Below are 23,690 nucleotides of genomic sequence, written 5' to 3' on the forward strand. Positions count from 1 at the left end.
TGACTTTGCTGAATTTGGCCAGGTGTTCTGAAATACAAGCCTGTATAGAGGTTATGAATACCTGGCCAGTCAAAAAGTGGGTGTTGGAAGCTGCTGATTTGCTATATTATGCTTAGACTGGTGACCTCAGAGGAAATTCTATAGTGACCAAACTCTAGAGTTGCATAGAACTAACCTAGGAGATGTCACCCTAAAGGCCTCTCTGCTGTTTTTGACAATAGGCTCTCTACAGCGGCATGCTGCCAGAGTAAAGCTACTTTCTGGTAAATTCCTGAGACATCTCATCCCCTGGACTTCATCTTACATTGCAGTATCCACCCTGTAGCCAAAGAGAGAAGAATCTGCAGGGAGTCCTGTTGAAGTGTTATAAATGTTCTATCCTAGTATTTCTAATTTATTTCTTTCGCTGTACTCTTTCAGGAATGACACAGTACGCTATGCTTTGGATGTTCTGGCTATCCTTACTGTGGTTCCTAAAATCCAGTTGCAGCTGGCAGAGCCTGTAGATGTGTTGGATGAAGCAGGATCTACTGTCTCCACTGTGGGTAAGCTGAGCTTGGCCTTTAGGGTTTAAGTACTTTAACAACCATAGAATATTAGGGTTGGAAGAGACCTCAGAAGGTCATCTAGTCCAACCCCCTGTTCAAAGCAGGACCAACATATCTTTAGTTAAATGGTATTTAGGTGACTTGTTTTATGCCCCCCACAGTAAGATAGAGGGCTACAGCACTTCGTTCATAGTCACAGCCAGTGATGCAGATAAATGAGAGGAGATTGTGATATAGTACTTAAATTGTAAACTACTGGAGGGCACAGCCTTTGTCTCCTCCTTGTTCTGAAGAACCCAGAGCACACTGTCAGTGCTCAACAAATAATACTGGCAAATCCACATTTCCAATGGGAGAGTGAGGGTCACTCAACTTCCCGGACTCTTAAAGTGTCCTCATGGGATATGGCATTGGGAGTAGGTAGGAGGGGAGTACTGACTGTTAAATAATTAAACAGCTGATGAGTGTGCCTCTTTTTGATTCAGTCTCTTGGGTCAGTCATGCCACACACTCACAGCTTGCAAATGAATTAACTCTGGCTGATAGCTGGGCCCTAAATGTTAGAAGGAAGGGGCCTGGCATGTTATAGAAGTCGGTGTAGGGGAGGAAAGGAGACTTGGTGTAGCTCTGAGAGAGAACCTCTCACGTGTGAGCACTTTCTCTGGGCAGCACATTGGTCCTTCCTGGAATGAAGGTTGGATTTGAAGAACAATTAAAGTAATAGATGCTTTTTGACCAAAAAGCGATCAGTTCCAGCCTTTTTCCTTTGAGTCACTCTGGAGGGTGTGATGTATATTGTCCTTTTTAATAAAAAGTTACCCTCTCCTCCACTTTTGCTTTGTTACGTACATAATAGATAGCTCCTTTCTGTGATGTCAATCCCCATGGCCTAGCTGCAGTCTGGTGAGGTGCCTGGCCTAAAGCAAACATGGACCATGCCTACTCCCCTTCTGTGAGAGACCATATCTGACCCACCACTAAGTATTGCTGTGGTGTGATTCACAGAGCATATCAGTGAATGGTACTAGTGGAGGGGATTATCTAGCCTGGGGAGATAGAGGAACAGCTGTGGTGGTCAGAGAGAAGGAGGTGACTGCAGAGGGCCCCAGATGGAGAGCTGAACAATGTCTCATACTCTGATTTGTAGAACAGCATGTAATGCTTAAGTAGGCTAGCATGGTAACAGAAGTATTTCTCTCATTAGGTATCAGCATCATCCTGGGAGTTGCTGAGGGTGAATTCTTCATCCATGATGCAGAGATCCAGAAGTCAGCCCTTCAGATCATCATCAACTGTGTGTGTGGCCCAGATAATCGGATCTCCAGTATCGGCAAATTCATCTCGGGAACACCCCGACGAAAGCTCCCCCAGGCACCCAAAAGCAGTGAGCACACACTGGCCAAGATGTGGAATGTGGTACAGTCTAACAATGGTATCAAAGTGCTGCTGTCATTGCTGTCTATAAAGATGCCAATTACGGATGCAGATCAGATCCGAGCGTTAGCCTGCAAGGCCTTGGTGGGGCTGTCCCGTAGCAGTACAGTCCGGCAGATCATCAGCAAGCTTCCCCTCTTCAGCAGCTGTCAGATCCAGCAACTGATGAAGGAGCCTGTGCTCCAGGACAAGCGCAGTGACCATGTCAAGTTCTGCAAGTATGCTGCTGAGCTGATAGAGCGTGTCTCAGGGAAGCCATTGCTGATTGGCACAGATGTCTCCTTGGCTCGGTTGCAGAAAGCGGATGTGGTGGCCCAGTCAAGGATCTCATTTCCTGAAAAGGAGCTGCTGCTTTTGATTCGGAACCATCTCATCTCTAAGGGGCTAGGAGAAACTGCCACTGTCCTCACTAAAGAGGCAGATCTACCCATGACTGCGGCATCTCACTCCTCTGCCTTCACCCCAGTTGCAGCTGCTGCCTCCCCTGTGGCTCTGCCTCGCACACCTCGTATAGCTAATGGTATCTCAGCCCGACTGAGTAGCCATGCTTCTGTAGGTTCTGCTGCCACCTCTGTCCATGCTCAGCCAAGGCCTTCTGTATCCCAGGGTCCACTTGCCCTTCCAGGTCCTTCTTATGCCAGCAACTCCCCCTTGATTGGCAGGATTAGCTTCATCAGAGAGAGGCCACCACCCTGCAATGGCAGGAAAATCAGAGTGCTGAGACAAAAATCGGACCACGGCGCCTACAGCCAGAGCCCAGCCATCAAAAAGCAGCTGGACAGACACCTCCCTTCCCCACCCACGCTGGACAGTATAATTACAGAGTACCTTAGGGAGCAGCATGCCCGCTGCAAGAACCCTGTTGCCACCTGCCCCCCTTTCTCTCTCTTTACTCCCCACCAGTGCCCTGAGCCAAAACAGAGGCGCCAGGCGCCAACTAACTTTACCTCGCGGCTGACCCGTAGGGCGGCCTTTCCGAAGTATGGAGGGGTGGACGGTGGATGCTTTGATAGACACCTTATATTCAGCAGGTAAGGAAGAAAGGAATGTTTCTCAAATCCTCTTGGGGTGGTGTCTGTGCCAAAAGATCTTACCTGCTACAAAGGTGGATGCAGATCCCAGAATCCTCATTCCTTGGACAGATAAAAACATTTATCTTCTATGGTGATAGTTGGGAGAACTTTTCAAATCCAATTTGAGAAGCTATTCTGTTTCTCTTTGATATTTATTAGCACTTAATATAGCCCCTTCAAGCTTCAGAGTATTGTAAAGACACTAATGAAGCCTCATGTCCCCACCCTGGGAGGTAAGTATTGTAATCCCCACTTTACAGGTGAGACAGTTGAGGCAGATAACCTCATGCCATCAGTAGCTCAGCCTATCTGTCAGATCCAGGGCTTTTGGCAGATTAATGAATACAGGATCTCTATTTTGTTCTTGCAGCCTACCCACATCTCCTCTTCCTCATAGCCACCAGTAGTTCTGTCCTACCTACACAGAAGTCTGTGACTTCTTCAGATGTGGAATAAATGGGAAGAGCTGATAAGCCTGTAAAATGATCATATGTTGATGCAAATGTTTTTTGGTGGTGGTAAAACCACACTACCACCTTCAAAAATTTATGAGCCTGCGACACCTGATGTACCCTCTCTCCTTGTTTTGCTTGTTCTATGCTTCTTTCATGAGGTCTTAGCCACCTGGCCAGGTTTTCCCATGTGACCATGCCACAGATTTTCCACCAGTCCAACTTGGAAGGTATTGAATCCAGATTTTACATCTGATAGGATGTTATGACTCAAGGATTTCATCTTGCAGGACACAAATCCCGAGATGTTACAAGCCACAGTGTCAGCTGTTTTCTTCCTACTCCGCTGGTGTCATTCTCTCTAATCTTCCCCTAAAAAGAAAGCTGAAGTCATAACTGAAGCTACCTGAACTTTCAAGCACAGGTTTTAAGATCATCCTACCCTTGTTCATCGTTGCTTTTCTTTCCTCCCTTTTGGGTCACTTTTCTACATTCTTTCCTTCATCAGGTTTCGTCCAATTTCTGTGTTCCGGGAAGCAAATGAGGATGAAAGTGGCTTTACCTGCTGTGCATTCTCTGCACGGGAGCGATTCCTAATGCTGGGCACTTGCACTGGGCAGCTGAAGCTCTACAATGTTTTCAGTGGGCAGGAGGAGGCCAGTTACAACTGCCATAACTCTGCCATCACACACCTTGAGCCATCCAGGGTAAGGAGTCAAAGACCTCATCTGAACATTGAGTTCCTGTGGTTTAAATCTTGTCCTGTTTTTGCTCAATATGGATTACATGTACCCAAAGCACATCTACTGGCTTGCATGCAGCATAGCCTACAAAAATACTAGTAGAATAACAGTGAAACAGTTTTTGTTCTCCTCCCTTAGAATTATATAAATCCTTCCTTTTACCTAACAGCACAAGAGGGATGCAGTAGTGTTGTGTCTGCATAGATAACCTGTGTTTGTTAGGCTGACAAAGAGGGCTATTGAAGTGGCTTTGTATATGTATAGGAGAAACACAAGATGCTGTAACAAAGAACTCTCCTTTAGAAACCTGATGTGCAAGGATCTAGGAAGAAATTTAAAAAAAAAGTAAGTAGAGTTCTTCTTCGAGTGCTTACTCATATCAATTCCAATTAGGTGGGTGCGCGCCGCGTGCACGTTCGTCGGTAGATTTTTACCCTAGCAACACTCGGTGGGTCAGCTGGGTCGCCCCTTGGAGTGGCGCCGCTAGAGCACCGAATATATACCCCTGCCGACCCAATGGCCCTTCAGTTCCTTCTTACCGCCCGTGTCGGTCGTTGGAACAGTGGAGCGCGGCTTAGCTGACCTCCACTTCTCTAGCTACTCGTAGTTCTCTTGCTAATTCTTGTGTATATAGTTCAAATTTCTATAGTTGTAGTTAACTTTATTCGTTTATAGTATAGTTAGTGTATATAGTTAAGAGGGGTTCGGGGATTAGCCCCTTCCCCACACCCGGTGCCAGGGCCCATGCCCGGTTCACCGGGTTTCAAACCGTGCTCGGCCTGCCACAAGCCGATGCCAACAGGAGATCCCCACGATTCCTGTCTTAAGTGCCTCGGGGAATCTCACCTAACAGATAAGTGTCAGGACTCCCGTCAAGAGTTTGCTGCCCTCCTGGAAGAAGGGAAGAAAGTGGCAAGAACTTCCCTCCAGGCCTCGTTGGATGCAGCTGACTCTGCTGCCAGGACTCTGGCCTCGGGTGTTGCCATGAGGCGCATTTCATGGCTCCAGGTGTCGGGCCTTCCCTCGGAGCTGTAGCATACTATACAGGACTTGCCCTTCGATGGCAAAGGCCTGTTCTCTGAAAAAACTGACCCTAGGCTGCAAAGCCTAAAGGACAACAGGGTCATTATGCACTCTCTTGGCATGCACATGCCGGTGACTCAGCACTGGCCTTTCCGTCCCCAGCCTCACCGCCCTTACCCTGCGCCTAGACAAAGACAGGACTTTAGCAGAAGGCATGGCCGAGGCGGTCGTAGGTGACAGTCAGGGCCCCAAGGGGGCCAAAATCAGGGTCCCTCTAAACCACCAGCGGGGCCAAAGTCAAACTTTTGAAGGCACGCCCGAGGACGGCGTACCAGTTATTACCCAGAATCCGTTCCCTCCCTTTTACAACCGCCTCTCCTTTTTCCTCCCTGCGTGGTCCCATCTAACCTCGGATCGTTGGGTCCTACGCACGGTGGAACTTGGGTACCGCCTCCAGTTTATTTCGCCCCCACCCTCCATCCTCGTCCCTCTTCAGGGACCCCTCTCACGAGCAATTCCTCTTGCAAGAGGTGCGGACGCTCCTCACCATCGGAGCGATAGAGGAGGTACCAAAGGACGAAAGGGGCAAGGAGTTCTACTCCCGCTATTTCCTAATCCCCAAGGCGAAGGGAGGTCTCAGACCTATCCTAGACCTGCGGGAACTCAACAAGTTCATGATAAAGCTGAAGTTCCGCATGGTATCCCTGGGGACCATCATCCCATTCTTGGATCCCGGAGACTGGTATGCCGCCCTCGATATGAAGGACGCGTATTTTCACGTCGCCATTTATCCTCCCCACAGACGGTACCTCCGGTTTGTGGCCAACCGTCAGCATTGGCAGTTTACAGTCCTTCCGTTCAGCCTATCTACAGCCCCAAGAGTATTTACAAAATGCATGGCTGTAGTCGCCGTTTCCCTCCGCCGCCGTCGGGTACACGTTTTTCCGTATCTAGACAATTGGCTCATTCGGGGGACCTCCAAGACACAAGTCGCCCGTCATGTGGGCATCGTCAAGGACCTATTCCTGCGCTTAGGCCTGATGATCAGTATAGAGAAATCCACTCTGATTCCCACACAGAGAATAGAATTCATTGGGGCCATCCTGGACTCCAATCTTGCCAGAGCCTGCTTACCTCAGCCTCGGTTTCAGGCCATGGTAACAATTATACAAGGTTTACGGAACTTCCCGACAATTTCGGCTCGCACTTGTCTCTTTCTCCTGGGTCACATGGCTGCCTGCACGTTCGTGACCAAACATGCCAGGCTACGCCTCCGTCCCCTCCAATCGTGGCTCACCTCGGTGTACCACCCGGGCAGAGACAGCATAGACGTGATCGTCTCGATCCCCCCGAGCATCCTAGGCTCACTCGACTGGTGGTCGACGCCCTCCCTGGTGTGTGCAGGGATGCCGTTTCATCCGCCTCAGCCCTCCGTTTCCCTGACAATGGACGCGTTATCTCTCGGCTGGGGTGCTCACCTCGGTCAGCTTCGCACCCAAGGCCTTTGGTCAGCTCAAGAGCTGGCCTTGCACATCAATGTCCGAGAGCTGAAAGCAGTCCGCCTTGCGTGCCAGGCGTTTCAGCAGCACCTACAAGGCTGTTGTGTCTCAATGTTCACAGACAACACAACGGCCATGTTTTACATAAACAAGCAGGGAGGAGCACGGTCCTCCCCTCTTTGTCAGGAAGCAATCCACCTCTGGGACTTCTGTATAGCCCAATCGATAGACCTGGTAGCGTCCTTTGTCCCAGGGGTTCGAAACACCCTGGCAGATCGCCTCAGCAGATCCTTCCTGTCTCACGAGTGGTCGATTCGTCCGGACGTTATCCATTCTGTTTTCCGGAGGTGGGGTTTTCCCCACATAGACCTCTTCGCTTCTCGCGAGAAGAAGAAATGCCAGACGTTCTGCTCATTCCAAGGCCTCTCCCCGGACTCGATCTCGGACGCATTTCTGATGCCGTGGACGAGCCAACTGCTGTACGCCTTTCCACCGTTCCCGCTGGTTCACAGGGTCCTGCTAAAACTCCGCAGGGACAGAGCGCACCTGATCATGATCGCTCCACCGTGGCCCAGACAGCACTGGTACACCATGTTGTTCGACCTGTCGATAGCCAACCCAATTCCCCTGCCTCTTCACCCAGACCTTATAACGCAGGATCACAGCAGACTTCACCACCCAGACCTGCAATCCCTGCACCTCACAGCATGGTTAAATCCATCCGAGTTACGTTGCTCTGCCTCAGTACAACAAGTACTCCTGGGAAGTAGGAAACCTTCCCCTCGGTTAACATATCTGGCCAAGTGGAAGCGTTTCTCCTGCTGGTGCGAAACGCACAACGTTTCTCCCACCGAGGTCCCGATCCATTCCATCTTGGACTACCTCTGGTCTCTCAAGCAGCAGGGCCTGGCGGTATCTTCATTGAGGGTGCACTTGGCAGCCATCTCTACCTTACACCCAGGGGAGAGTGGCTGCTCCGTATTCTCGCACCCTATGGTTTCTAGGTTCCTCAAGGGCTTGGAGCGGTTATACCCCCAAGTTCGCCGCCCCGCCCAAACCTGGGACCTCAACCTGGTTCTAACCAGACTTATGACTGCCCCATTCGAGCCGCTGGCAACCTGCTTGCTGCTATACCTGTCCTGGAAGACAGTTTTCCTCGTAGCCATTACATCGGCCAGACGAGTCTCCGAGCTTCGGGCTTTCATGGTGGACCCACCATCTACTGTGTTTCACAAGGACAAGGTGCAGTTGCGACCACATCCAGCCTTCCTCCCTAAAGTGGTATCGGCTTTTCATATCAACCAGGATATCTTCCTTCCGGTCTTCTTTCCGAAGCCACACTCATCGCGATGGGAGCAACAATTGCACTCCCTAGACGTCCGTAGGGCGCTCGCATTTTATATCGAGCAGACAAAGCCCTTTCGTAAAACGCCCCAACTCTTCGTCGCAGTGGCAGACCGAATGAAGGGCCTACCTGTCTCCTCCCAGAGGATTTCATCTTGGGTGTCGTCGTGCATCCGTACCTGCTATGACTTGGCCCATATTCCATCGAGCCACCTCGCTGCACATTCCACCAGGGCTCAGGCTTCTTCTGCTGCCTTCCTGGCTCATGTACCCATCCAGGAGATATGTCGCGCAGCTACCTGGTCCTCGGTCCACACCTTTGCCTCACATTATGCACTGGTCCAACAGTCCAGAGATGATGCAGCCTTTGGCTCAGCAGTTTTGCATTCTGCAACATCTCACTCCGACCCCACTGCCTAGTTAAGGCTTGGGAATCACCTAATTGGAATCGATATGAGCAAGCACTCGAAGAAGAAAAGACGGTTACTCACCTTTGTAACTGTTGTTCTTCGAGATGTGTTGCTCATATCCATTCCAAACCTGCCCTCCTTCCCCTCTGTCGGAGTAGCCGGCAAGAAGGAACTGAAGGGCCATTGGGTCGGCAGGGGTATATATTCGGCGCTCTAGCAGCGCCGCTCCAGGGGGCGACCCAGCCGACCTACCGAGTGTTGCTAGGGTAGAAATCTTCCGACGAACGTGCACGCGGCGCACACACACTTAATTGGAATGGATATGAGCAACACATCTCGAAGAACAACAGTTACAAAGGTGAGTAACCGTCTTTTCTCTTCACTCACAGGGCATTGGAGCTTTAGGCAAGGATTACCCCCTTCTCATCTCATACATCATAATGTATAGCTCCTTTAGATGGCCATAACATTTTTGAGGAATATTGTACAGTGGTATAATTTACCACCTGATCACCATTCCTGAGTCGTACAGTGAGAAAGGGTCCTTTTTGAGCACTCCTAAACCCCTATTGTACATAATGAGAAAATACACTTGTGTACCAATAACTCCACTTTGTATTGATTTGCTGTTTTCTCACACCATTGGACTACAGGATGGATCTTTACTGCTAACATCTGCTACGTGGAGCCAACCGTTGTCTGCGCTGTGGGGGATGAAATCTGTCTTTGACATGAAGTAGGTACTCTTTGATAGTCTGAAATGCACAAAATTAAAGAAGAACCTTTAAATGTACCCCAAAACTCCTGGAATGGCAAACTGCAAAAATGTATTCAAGTACTTGGCAGTTGAGAGCTGCTATATGCTAGGAAACCTATTCCAACTAGGGCTGTCAAATAATTAAAAAATTTAATTGTGATTTAATCACAAGATTTAAAAAAATCATGATGAATCGCAGTTTTAATCACACTGTTAATAACAGAATACCATTTATTTAAATATTTTGGATGTTTTCTATATTTGCAAATATATTGATTTCAATAACAACACAGAATACAAAGTATACAGTGCTCATTTTATATTTCTACACCACTACCTTGATATAACGCCGAATTTGGATATAACGCGGTTAAGCAGTGCTCCGGGGAAGGCGGGGGCATGGGGCTGCGCACTCCGGTGGATCAAAGCAAGTTCAATATAACACGGTTTCACCTATAATGTGGTAAGATTTTTTGGCTCCCAAGGACAGCGTTATATCGAGGTAGAGGTGTATTACAAATATTTGTACTGTAAAAAAGATAAAAGAAATAGTACTTTTCAGTTCACCTCATAGAAGTACTGTAGTGCAATCTCTTTATCGTGAAAGTGCAACTTACAAATGTAGAATTTTTTTACATAAATGCACTCAAAAACAAAACAATGTAAAACTTTAGAATCTACAAGTCCACTCAGTCCTACTTCTTGTTCAGCCAATCACTAAGACAAACAAGTTTGTTTCTTTGTTTTTTATCAAATCTGCAGTTCAAGTGTTCTTAAATCAAAGAACATGTGCTGGGTTGTCACCCGAGACTACCATAACACGAAATATATGGCAGACTGTGAGTAAAACCACAGAGCAGGAGACATACAATTCAGCCCCAGGAGTTCCATCACAAATGTAATTTAGTGCATTATTTTTTTAATGAGCGTCATCTAAATGGAAGTGTGTCCTCTGAAATGGTGGCTGAAGCATGAAGGGGCATATGAGTGTTTAGCACATCTAGCACGTAAATACCTTGCAACACCAGCTACAAAAGTGCCATGCAAACACCTGTTCTCGCTTTCAGGTGGCATTGTAAATAAGAAGCAGGCAGCATTATCTCTCGTAAATGTACTGTTCTTTTGTTTATCCTTTTTACAGTGCAAATATTTGTAATAAAAAAAATAAAGTGAGCACAGTATACTTTGTATTCTGTGTTGTAATTTCACTATATTTTGAAAATGTTGAAAAAATCAATAAGAAATTTAAATTGGTATTCTATTATTGTTAAACAGCACAATTAAAACTGTGATAAATTGGCATTAATTTTTTTAATAGAATTAATTTGTATTGAGTTAATCGCTTGAGTTAAGTGCAATTAATTGACAGCCCTAATTCCAACAAAGGTGAGAGTTTGGGGCAATGGGGGAAAACCCCACCAGACTCCATATACTCTGAGACATTAACAACTTTTTTTATAAAAAGAGAAAATACTTAGAGCACGATATGTACATTACACTAAATCTGGCTCTCTTAAGAGAGCATTTTGTACTCAAAGGCCAAAGTAAGGAACATTTCAGCTCCTGGTTTCTTAGTAGAGTCATTGATGTGCATCCTGAAAGCAAGCTTCTGAATACTGCTTCAGTTTTAGGGATAAGGGAAAAGGAATCTTACCTATCCCAAGGTTTTGTAGAAGACAGATCACACAGTATTGACTAGTTTAAAATAATCAAACAAAATAAGAACAATTAAAAGTTATCAGGAAACCAGTTAAATGAAATAACTTCAAAGGGAAAAAATGGGTAGTGTTATTGTGTAAAAGGATAGTGCAACATAACTATGACCAGAGCATTCAAATTTTTAGTGTTTGAATAAAAAAGTCTGGCTCTGTTCCTGTGTTGCTGTGTCTTCATCACTTCATTGGATGCAGATAGCCTTACTGTTCTATTTGCCTGGAGGATATTTACTTGAGACAGATGAGTAAAATAGTGATTTTTGATAAAAAGCAAATAAGTAGCATTTTTTTTTGTTTTTTGCTTCATTGGTAAATTATCAGGACAATCTTTTAAGGCTGCCTACTGAAAAAGTGTAATTTTGCATGGTAAATTTTGCAGTGCAGATGGATACTGCAAACATGACACAGTTAAATTCATTTCAATATTAACCATTCTTTAGTCCCTTTAGAAAACAGAAGGGAGAGATTCCCGTCTCTCAAAGGTTTAACCATTGCCCACTAGACTATGGGGAATAGCATTAACTTTTTAATGTGACCATGTTTAAATTAACTGGAAGGAAATTTTATGCTCTCAAATCTATGCATCTGGGAATTTTACAGTTCCCCCTAGCCTTCTTTAGCAAATATAATGTCACCTCTTGTCTTCTTGAGCAGCTGCAGTTAATGTTCTGAGGTGACTTTTTTGATCACAAGTTGCCTTGCTGCTGGTGTGTTTCACAGCTGTACTGTTTGTGACTGTGGATAGGAAATACTCTTCTGACAAATGGACAACTCCCAGCTGGTGTGCGCATTTTAGCACTGCCATTTGCTGTGGTCAGTGGAGCAGAGAATACTCTTTTAGGTTTTATTTCTTGTGTGTTAAAAATTGTAACCTCTACCTGAAGTATTTCCACAGTGTGTCTGATTCAGAATAGACAGTCTGAATCTGCTGCTCATTGACCTCGTCACTGATTGTTTTTGTGCAGGCATTCCTTCCCAGATGATCACTATGTGGAGTTCAGCAAGCACTCTCAGGATAGGGTCATTGGCACAAAAGGGGACATTGCCCATGTAAGTACCAGTGGAAACTGATTCCTTGAAACCATGACAAGGTTATTCCCCTACCCGTATCATCTGTTAACTGATATGGGTACTGTGGAGCTGTATGTAACTAGCAAACTAAAGGCTTTACAGGAACAACTTCAAAAGTGTAGATTAGCTTATTCACTGCATTTACAAGCATTGGGATAACCTGAATATTGAGTTAAGCTGTAATGCTGAATGGTATGCCACCTGTCTTTTAGACATATGGTGTCTCCAATTGTATTGGGCATATCTAGTATCTGGCCTGATGAGCCATTCATTTGAGAGATGTTCTGCAGGGAATTGTACTGGAACACATGCAGCTGTGAAGAAGTTATGGCAGCTTTTTATAAATGAAAGGTTTTGCCATGAAGAGTACTTAACCAGCAGTTGAGGGAAATGGGATATTGGAAGTTTTCCAGCAGGAATGCACAGAATGAGCTTATTTTACAGTGCCAGATAAACTGGTTTAAATTATCTCTGTGTATTCTGCATAATACTCATTCAGCATTTTGCACATATCAGGCCATGAAAATCCTGAGGGGTTCCTCTCTTCTTTTGAAGGTCCCAGTGCTAGACAGAATTCATTACAGGGATTATCTCACCTGAAGAAACATTGACAAAAAATGTCACAAAACCTACTTATTCAGATTGTTCATCATTTTCCTTGCCACTCTTGCTAATTTTCATGTACATTTTTGTTTAAACAAATGAGTTATTCATCCTTGTAGAGCTCTTCCAGTGTTTTGGCACGCCAGGGAAATCAAATCTGAGTTTGCAATGTGATCATCTGGCAACAAATTGATATCCAAAAAACACAGGGTTATGGCTTCATTGCAGGGTCAGAAGGAAACTAGGCTGTGAGAAATACCTCTGAGAAAATAGTCACAGGCACAAAAAGTATGAAAGTTTTGTCTTTGGTTGTGAAAATCCTCTCAGGGAAATTAAGGGCACAGTTTATCGAGACCATGTAGTGTAATTGCCAGTAACTTGAACTCCTTCTCTCCTATATTTCAGGGTTTTCTTCACTGTGTGCTAATGGACTCTTTGCTTGTAGCCTGTAAATATCACCTCCTTTAAAATTAGTTTAAATATTTCTGGAGCAGACTGGCTAAATGCTGCCTTCGTCTAAAACTTTGCAACCTATTTTTCAAAACTGGGTTAGTTTTCTAGTACCAACCTCAAGCTTGTTAAACATGTTAGAGAGCCCCAGATGAGCTAAGCATTGTCCAAATATATGGGGAAACACAGATTCTGGCCTGGAGAACTCTGTCTGAACGTTTGATGCCTTGGAATGGAGAGTCTGACATTGGCAAGCTCTCATTTGTGATGCATAAGGAAAGCTAGGGTGAGAGAGATCACCAAAAACATTCTGGAAGGGATGGTACATAGTGTTCTTGGGCACTGATAGAACTACAAATCTTAACTAATCTTTCTCTTTCTTTTTAATCTAAAAGATCTATGATATTCAGACTGGCAACAAGCTATTGACTCTGTTTAACCCAGATCTTGCCAACAACTACAAGAAGAACTGTGCCACCTTTAACCCCACAGATGACCTTGTCCTAAATGATGGGGTGCTCTGGGATGTCCGCTCTGCACAGGCCATCCACAAGTTTGACAAATTCAACATGACCATCAGTGGAGTTTTTCATCCTAATGGGCTAGAGGTCATAGTCAATACAGAGATTGTATCCTTTTACATCAGTTATAACACTAATGCACTGGAAACATAAAAACCTTGGACTGACAAACAGGTGGTCTGATTGCAGCAGCCTGTATAACTTCCGGCTGCATCATAGGATAAGCAGAAATAGAATTTCACAGGCTGTGGTAGTAACCGAAGCTTTAATACATAAGTTAAATAGGATGAACATAGGAATTATGCAGGTTAAATCAATAGTCCATCTAAACCAGGTGTTCTCAATTTTTTTTTGGATGAGGACCCATTTACAAATGTTTAGGGCCTGTCGCAACCCAGTAACTAGTCTGGGGGTGGAGGCTCTGGGATGGTTTTGGTTGGATCCTGCCCTTTTGGGGGCTTGGGTCATGCCCAGCACTCACCCAGAGTGGCTGCTTCTGCATGTCTTGTGTTGTGGGGCTGGCTGGGCTTAGCTCTCCGCTCTTCCGCTCTGGGTGTTGCAACCTCCAGGGCTGCAATGCTGCTCATGTTTGCGCCCCCCCGCCCCCCCGACTTGACCAAATTTATGGGAGTGGAGTTGTGACCTGGCTCATGGGGTTGCAGTGCCATTCACTCAAATGGCCTACCTGGACTCTTGTCATTATGACAGCTGGGAACCTGCGTGGCACTGAAACCCCAGAGGCTGCAGTGCCTGGAGCAGGAAAATGAGCCCATCCCATCCCACTCCACCTTTTGAAACATTCTGACAACCCAGTTTTGGTTGAAAAACCCTGATCTTAACCCAGTGCCTGGTGCTTCAGAAGATGATGCACCCTCTCTCTCCCACTCCCCCAGTGGACACTTATGGACTAGCCTATCCATAGGTGAAACTTTTAGCTTCAAGGACATTAATTACCTTTGGAAAACTGGACATTTGGATAAAGGTAAATGATGATTTTAGCTGCAGTTTCACACTGAAATTTCTTTCAGTCACTGACCACGACAGTCTACATGGGGAGTCAAAGTTCTATACCCAGCTAAAGTGGAGGTAATGTTCGATACTTTGGCCTGGTCTACACTACGAGTTTATCTCAAATTTAGCAGCGTTAAATCGAATTAACCCTGCACCCGTCCACACAACGAAGCCCTTTACTTCAATATAAAGGGCTCTTAAAATCAATTTCTGTACTCCTCCCCGAGGAGGGGAGTAGCACTGAAATTGATATTGCCATTTCTCATTAGGGTTAGTGTGGCCGCAATTTGATGGTATTGGCCTCCGGGCGGTATCCCACAGTGCACCATTGTGACCGCTATGGACAGCAATCGGAACTCGGATGCACTGGCCAGGTAGACAAGAAAAGCCTCGCGAACTTTTGAATTTTATTTCCTGTTTGTCCAGCGTGGAGCGCTGATCAGCACAGGTGACCATGCAGTCCCAGAATCAAAAAAGAGCTCCAGCATGGACCATATGGGAGATACTGAATGTGATCCTCTATATGGGGAGATGAATTTGTTCTATCAGAACTCCGTTCCAAAAGACGAAATGCTAAAATATTTGAAAAAATCTCCAAGGCCATGATGGACAGAGGCCACAACAGGGACTCAATACAGTGCTGCGTGAAACTTAAGGAGCTGAGACAAGCGTACCAGAAAGCCAAAGAATCAAATGGATGCTCACGGAGGGAGGGGCGACTGACGACTGTAGCTATCCCACAGTTCCCGCACTCTCCGAAAACCATTTGAATTCTGGGCTGAGCTCCCAAAGCTTGAAGGGTCAAAAACATTGTTGCGGGTGGTTCAGGGTATATGTCGTCAGCCGCATGGTGGGGCCATGAAAGCAAAGGGAAAAAAATAATTTCTCGCCTTTTTTCAATGTCACCGTATGTCTACTGGATGCTGCTGGCAGACATGGTGCTGCAGCGCTACACAGCAGCATCCCCTTGCCTTGCGGACGGCAGACAATACAGTATGACTGGTATCGGTCATCGTCATCCCGTGGGTGCTCCTGGCTGACCTCGGTGAGGTTCGCCGGGGACGCCTGGGCAAAAATGGGAATGACTCCAGGTCATTCTCTTCTTTAAGTTTTGTCTAATGGAGATTCAGTCCTGCCTGGAATATCATGGCAGCTAGAGGCTTCTGCCTGAGGCTGCTCTCCCAGTCAGCAGCACCGCGCGGTCGTGCCTACCCCAGCCTACTCCTTGCTACCAGGGCTCACAATCAGATACTTAGACCTCTACTTTTTGCTGCAAATAAAAAAATTAAGCTGCCATTTAGAACTGCCCCCCAACATACATATGCTGGGACATTTTGTATTTTACCAGTGGCAACCAAAGGCCCACACAAATGGAGATTCAGTCCTGCCTGTGCTTCTATCCTAGTGCTTGTCACAGATTCCCATTTTCAGCTATAGGCTGAGCAAGTGCAGAATTGTGGTTCACTCTACTTCGCTGTAAGCCAACCGCCCTCCCCTCCCTGCTTTGATCTCTGCTTGCAGAGGCAATAAAGTCAGTGTTGTTTCTTATTCATGCATTCTTTATTACTTCATCACACAAATGGGGGGGGGGGGGGAATAACTGCCATGGTAGCCCAGAAGGAGTGGGGGAGGAGGGAAGCAATGGGTGGGGTTGTTGCAGGGGCACCCCCTAGAGTGGCATGCAGCTCATCATTTCTGCGGGATGCCTGGGGCTCTGACCCAGAATGGCCGTTTGCATCTCTGGTTCTTTAATAGGTTTGCCTGATATCCTAGGCAGGACTGACTCTCCATTAGACAAAACTTAAAGAAGAGAATGACCTGGGGAGCCATTCCCATTTTTAAAAAAGAACAGGAGTACTTGTGGCACCTTAAAGAGTAACAAATTTATTTGAGCATAAGCTTTCGTGGGCCACAGCCCACTTCTTCAGATGCATAGAATGGAACATATATTGAGGAGATACATATACACATACAGAGAGCATGAAAAGCTGTCTAATCAACTCTGAGAGACCAATTAAGTAAGAAAAAACTTTTGAAGTGATAATCAAGATAGCCCAGTACTGACAGTTTGATGAGAAGTGTGAGAATCTATCTCCCCTTGTAAGTATTATCACACTTCTTATCAAACTGTCTGTACTGGGCTATCTTGATTATCTTTTTGCGGATACAGACTAACACGGCTGCTACTCCGATTCCCATTTTTGTCCAGGCACCCCCGACCGACCTCACCGAGGCCAGCCAGGAGCACCCATGACAGCAGCAGACGGTGCAGTATGACTGGTAAAAATCTTTGTCAACTTGTAAAGCAGCAGACGGTACAGTAGGGCTGGTAACTGTCTTTGCTTACTTGCAAAAGGCAAGGGGATGCTGCTGTGTAGCACTGCAGTACCGCGTCTGTCAGCAGCATCCAGTAGACATATGCTGACAGTGAAAAAAGGCTGAAGGGGCTCCATGGTTGTTGTGCTACGGCGTCTGCCCGGACAATCCAGGGAAAAGGGCGCGAAATGATTGTCTGCCGTTGCTTTCACGGAGGGATGATTGACTGACGACATTTACCCATAACCACCCGCGACAAATTTTTGGCCCCATCAGGCATTGGGATCTCAACCCAGAATTCCAATGGGTGGGGGAGACTGCGGGAACTATGGGATAGCTACCCAAAGTGCAAGGCTCTGGAAGTCGACGCTAGCCTTGGTACATGGGTGCACACTGCCGAATTAATGTGCTTAGTGTGGCGGCGTGCACTCGACTTTATACAATCTGTTTCCAAAAATCGATTTCTGTAAAATTGGAATAATCCCGGAGTGTAGACATACACTTTCACTCAGTGCATCCTTGTTTCCGATCTGACACTTAAAACCTCATCACCACATCATTTTGTTTGCCTTTTTCAAGCTTTTTTTGTTTGTTTTACTGAATTTTGTGTCTAAATAAAAAGTTCTCTGTCATTTAACACGTGACTCACAAGCTTCAATCCTCTTCACATAATTTAATGGCATAGTGGTGGCTAATAGAGTTTTTGTCTGTACTATTATTTACTAGGGCTATCGATTAATAACAGTTAACTCACGCGATTAACTCATAATTTAATCGCGATTTAAAAGAATCACACTGTTGTACAATAGAATACCAATTGAAATTTATTAAATATTTTTGGATGTTTTTCGACATTTTCAAGTATATTGATTTCTATTACAGCACAGAATACAAAGTGTACAGTACTCACTTTATATTATTGTTTTGATTACAAATATTTGTACTGTAAAAATGTTAAAGGAAATAGTATTTTAAAGTCACCTCATACAAGTACTGTAGTGCAATCTCTTTATCATGAAAGTGTAACTTACAAATGTAGATTATTTTTGTTACATAACTGCACTCAAAAACAAAATAATGTAAAACTTTAGAGCCTAGAAGTCCACTCAGTCCTACTTCTTGTTCAGCCAATTCCTAAGACAAACAAGTTTGTTTATATTTACGAGAGATACTGCTGCTGGCTTCTTATTTAAAATGTCACCTGAAAGTGAGAACAGGAGTTCGCATGGCACTTCTGTGGCTAGTGTTGCAAGGTATTTACATCCCAGATATGCTAAACGTATGTATACCCTTCATGCTCTGACCACCATTCCAGAGGACATGCTTCAATGCTGGTGATGCTCATTAAAAAAACAATGCATTAATTAAATTTGTGACTGAACTCCTTGGGGGAGAATTGTATGTCTCCTGTTTTGTTTTACCTGCATTCTGCCATATATTTCATGTTATAGCAGTCTCGGATGATGACCCGGCACATGTTTAAGAACACTTTCACAGCAGATTTGACAAAACGTAAAGAAGGTTCCAATCTGAGATTTCTAAAAGTAGCTACAACACTCGACCCAAGGTTTAAGAATCTGAAGTGCCGTCCAAAATCTGAGAGAGACAAGGTGTGGAGCATGCTTTCAGAAGTCTTAAAAGAGCAACACTCAGATGTGGAAACTACAGAAGCCAAACCACCAAAAAAAAAAAATCTTCTGCTGGTGGCATCTGACTCAGATGATGAAAATGAACATGCGTTGGTCTGTTCTGCTTTGGATTGTTATCAAGCAGAACCCGTCATCTGCATGGACGCATGTCTTCTGGAATGGTGGTTGAAGCATGAAGGGACATGTGACTCTTTAGCACATCTGGCATGTAAATGTTCTGCAACGCAAGCTACAACAGTGCCATGTGAACGCCTTTTCTAACTTTCAGGTGACATTGTAAACAAGAAGCAGGCAGCATTGTCTCCTGCAAATTGTAACCAAACTTGTTTGTCTGAGCGATTGGCTGAAGTTGGACTGAGTGGACTTGTAGGCTCTAAAGTTATACGTTGTTTTATTTTTGAACGCAGTTTGTACATAATTCTACATTTGTAAGTTCAATTTTCATAATAAAGACATTGCACTACAGTACTTGTACTAGGTGAATGAAAAATATTTCTTTTGTTTTTTACAGTGCAAATATTTGTAATAAAAATAAACATAAAGTGAGCACTGTACACTCTCTGTATTCTGTGTTGTAATTGACATAAATATATTTGAAAATATAGAAAACATCCAAAAATATTTAAATAAATGGTACTCTATTATTGTTTAACAGCACCATTAATTTTTTTTAATCGCTTGGCAGCCCTATTATTTACCTGTTGTTACTAGAGCACAAAGTGGCACTTCTTTCTCTGTGCTAGTTCGTTTAAGTTCAGCTTCAGTGAAGTGACTGCTATGCAAAGATAGCTCTCCAAAGACTCGTTTGTGAGCTTGTTGCAAGCATCATTCTTGAATGTGCTTCTGACTACAAATCTGGATTTGTTCATGTATCATCTGAACATTTGAGAGTACCAGGAGGGAGAGTTTCTTGACGTTTGGGTATTTTCTGTGTCCAGATAACGTGTCCAGGATGTCATGATTTTGGTGTTCTTGAATTCATTCTTCAGCATATCAGAGGTCTGCAGGTTGACTAGTTCTAGCTTCAGGGCCCCCTCATCTATTACAGGGAGGACCACGTGGATGTGAGATGAGAAGTCATGCTCAGGTGGTATGGAGAAAAGATCATGTACAAAACCAATCACATCCTTTGGCGTGAAAAAAATCTCCAAATTGGGTGCTGAAATTGTCCTGTCGCTGTTAAAGGCAGCTTATCATGAGAGGACTGATCACATTATCTGTCTCCAGTGCTGAACAATGATTGTGGAATTGAATAAAGCTTTCCAGAACTCAAATCCATGAGAAGTATGTCTAGCTTCTTCTGAAAAGCTTCCAGCTTCTATTCAAGGTTGCGGCTTATCTTCTCCTCGCTTTGCAGCCGTACATTCAGGGTATTCAGGTGGCCAAATATGTTGCAAAGAAATGCTGATTTGACCATGAATTCAATATCTCTAGAAGGACCAGATATTCAAATGCCTCCTTGTGGCTGCTCAATAGCTTGAGCCTAGAGCTCGCAGAAGCAGGCCAGTGATGTAGCCTCACCAAGCCAGTGAATATCATTCTGGAGAAGATGATCTTCATGGTTTGCAGAGGGCCCAGCAATCTGCTCACAAAATAGTCTGTTGCGGACTTGAAAACAATCAATTTCATCAGAGCTTTCTCATCAGTCTCCTTATCTTTCAGTTCCCCACTCAACTTGGCCCACAGCACACTTTATGGAAGGCTTTCAGTTGTGATGCTACTTCCGCCGGTTGTGCTGCCACTTGCCAGCATTGAAGGTTGCCATCTGTTACCAGAAAGCAAATGTTGCTTAGTGAGAGTCGCTGTTTATCAAACGCTCTAAAAGTTCTTCTCAGAAGGTTTGGCTATCAAAGTAGCTCACATTCAAACACAGCTGTGCTATGTCTTCATTGTAATTGATTAGTCAATGGCCACTGACACAAACTCAGCACCTCTGACCTTTCAACAAACAATCAGTGGAATGCTTTGTCAAAGCCTGGACATGGGCGCAGTACAGTCGTGTCTGACAGGAACTTGCTTGACAGTGTTCATGATGGCTGCCTTCATCTTCTCATCAGCTTCCACTTCCTGGAGAACAGCCAGCATACACTCTTTGATTTTGGTTTTGGTTTTGGAATCAGTGAAGGGCTTTGTCTTTCATGCCAGAGTCCAGGCCACTCCTAGAGAAGCAGCCATACCCATCTCCTGTTGTGATGCAGAACTCATGAGCATCTTACTTCCATAATTGTAAGATGTGATCAGGGAGTCGACCTTTGAACACCTTGTCTCTGAGTTCAAAGGATAATTGTCATTGAAAGTTGAGTGGTTCATATAAAAATGGTATCTCGGGTTGTATTCCTTTATGACAAACACTTGTTGCGCATCAAGAACATTGGCTTCATTTTGGCTACATTTGGTAGAACAAATATTCATGATCCATTCTTCATTAAAGGATCTGTTTTTGGTATCAATTTTACATTTTTTCTGTGAGAGTAGAGAGCCATTTTTATGACTCAGCTGATTTCAGCAGACTGACTGGGTGGGAAGCAAATAGCATGGAGAGAGCACTGCTACTTTGTCTTGCTGGCAGGCATTGGCAACTTAGGGCAAGTGGACCAAAGATGGTATGTTGGCTGATTTTGACTGGCATGCAGACTGCTAGTCTAATCAGAGGCATGTTTTGAGATGCACTTCAGTTTATTTTCCCTCTGTTCACAGTCATGACGGGTACAGGTGAAGTGCTTTTGTCCAAATTTCAACGAACTGAAAATCCTGATTATCCAAATGAGCAATGTGTTCCCCATGGTCATTTGGGAGTAACCAGGATTTTCAGTCCCTGAGGATGGAGCGGGGTGTGTGTGGAGTCACTGCAGGAGTCAGGTGCCTCCTTATTAATACTTGAGTGGGAGGAAGATGGAGGAGTGGAGCAAGGGGTGACTCCCCCCAGAGCCTGTTTCATCCCTGCCTCCATCTGCCTGTGTTCCTAGTTTGGGGCTTAGCTGTAAGGACAGAGCCCCTGGCTCCGTCTCCACCCCAGACACCTGGCAGCACCAGCCCCTGTGCTCTCCTTGCTGCAGCATCCTTGTGCTCACCCGCCTTTGAGCACCACTCCCCGTCTCCCACCCATCCCTATTGCCTGACACCTGCTGGCTTCAAAGGATGCTTTGCAGCTAGGGAGGGAAAGGAATTGCCTGGCAGGTGAGTTCAGAGTTAGAGCCATGAAGTGGGGCCACCTTTACAATGGAAGCCCCAGTGGGGAGCAGGAGGGAACAATATATGCCCGGCAGGCCAAAGGGAAGGCCCCTGCAGGCTGGATGTGGCCCGTGGGCTGCCATCTGAATAATGCTGGGTGAGTTCTTGACCCAGGGGTTGTGAAAAGGGACAGTTGTTGTGACACCCCACCCCACCCAGACCTTTCTTAGTGGCTAGATGGGAGAGAGGTCTGCAACTGCTTATTTTTTGTAGTATGGGGTCATAGAGAAAAGTTTGAGAACCAATGCCCTTGTAAAACCCAGTACTTTATCTCTACTTAAAAACAAAAGTGCCCTGTAAAGCAACTATCGATGTTCTCATTATCCATATAGATGTCTATACTTTTTGGAATCCTGTTAAACCCTTGGCTTCAGTAATGCTTTGACAGTGAGTTGCAAATATTAGTTAATGCATTATATAAAAAGTTTTCTTTTGTTCACTTTTAAATGTTATTGTCATTCAGTTTCATTGGACGTCCCTTGTTGTACTGTTATGAGAGGGTGAACAGGAATGCCTGACCTACCTTCTCTGTACCATTCATTATCTTATGTACTTCAGTCTTGTTCCCTCTTTGAGATGGTTTAGTATTGAGAACAATCTTTTCATGCTTGCATTTCTTGACCCTGATTCCCCCTTCTATTTCTGCTATCCCTTTTGAGCTAGGGTGGCCAGTGTTGACCCAGGTAAGGGCAGACCATTGCTTTATATGAAGGCATTATGTTGTCACTTTTGTATCCCATTATTATACATTATAACTTTTTTATTGCTTTTTTTTAAAAAAAACACTGCTGTGCATAGAACAGAGGGTTTCTTTGTTTGTTTGTTTGTTTTTTCCATTGAACTGCAATACTGACAGCAGGACTTTCCTGAATGATTGCTCGGTTCTAAATTGACTTGTAGTGAGTGAATAATTCAGATTATTCCTTCCAATGTACATTATCTTGCATTTGACAACATTGAATTTTATCTGCCGTTGTGCTGCCTATTTATCTAGCTTTGTTTAGGACTCTTTGAAGCTCGTCATTAATCTTGAGTGATCTAAAAACTTTTGTCCTCTGCAAAATTTTACCTCCTCCTGTGCCCACATTCATTTGCTCATTAATAAATATTTAAAAAACCGTCCTAGTATAGAACTTTGAGACATTCCCTCTAACTCTTTGGACACACTGAAAATTGACTGTTCCTACCATTTCTGTCTGATAGCCAGTTTCTAATCCAAGATGGAATGTTGCCACTTACCCCACATGCATTAGATTTCTTAAAAAAGAATTTTTTTCAAAAGTCTTTTATAAACTCAAATTATGTCAACTGGTTCTTGTTCTTATACCTCCATTCATCTCCTCAGCAATTTGAGTAGATTAGAGGCACCATTTTTCTTCAGAGAAGCCATGCTATATTTTGTGTATCTCACCATTCCCGTTTAGATATTCTATTTTCAGGTGCTGTTCCAGCCAGTTTACTTACCTGATACCGAAGTAGGGATTACTGGTCTGTAATTCTCACTCCAACACTTTTTTTTTTTTAAAGATACATGCAACCTTTTCTCCCCTCCAGTCCTTTGGTACTGTAGCTGACTTTAATGATAAATTGTGTATATTTGTTAGCAGTTTAGCATATTCATTCTTAAATTCCTTTGGATTCTAGTCCTAGTAACTTCTTGCACTTTAACTCATCAGTTTGTTCCAGTACCTTCTCATTTTAACAGCTTAATCGGATGTCTGTGAAGTGAAAAAAGTAGGTCTGAGGTGGGTACCCCTCCCCAGCATCTTCTGCAGTAAAGTTTGATGCACAGACATAATTTTGGGTTGTGCGCCCTGTCTTTATTCTCTTTACCTTAACA

General features: G+C 44.7%; 1 protein-coding gene across 8 annotated transcripts in view; it reads left to right on the forward strand.

The window, feature by feature from the left end:
- Nucleotides 1-23,690, forward strand: part of DCAF1 (DDB1 and CUL4 associated factor 1) — a 122,110-nt gene that overhangs the window by 63,916 nt on the left and 34,504 nt on the right. For all 8 annotated transcript variants that reach the window (XM_039546150.1, XM_039546149.1, XM_039546151.1 and 5 more), the window contains 6 exons: nt 421-545; nt 1,753-3,013; nt 4,016-4,214; nt 9,180-9,262; nt 11,964-12,048; nt 13,518-13,751. In XM_039546150.1, coding sequence (XP_039402084.1) covers nt 421-545; nt 1,753-3,013; nt 4,016-4,214; nt 9,180-9,262; nt 11,964-12,048; nt 13,518-13,751 — 1,987 coding nt within the window. The remainder of the gene's footprint in view (nt 1-420; nt 546-1,752; nt 3,014-4,015; nt 4,215-9,179; nt 9,263-11,963; nt 12,049-13,517; nt 13,752-23,690) is intronic.

The sequence above is a fragment of the Mauremys reevesii genome, linkage group 7 (assembly GCF_016161935.1).
Source record: "Mauremys reevesii isolate NIE-2019 linkage group 7, ASM1616193v1, whole genome shotgun sequence".
Lineage (NCBI taxonomy): Eukaryota > Metazoa > Chordata > Testudines > Geoemydidae > Mauremys > Mauremys reevesii.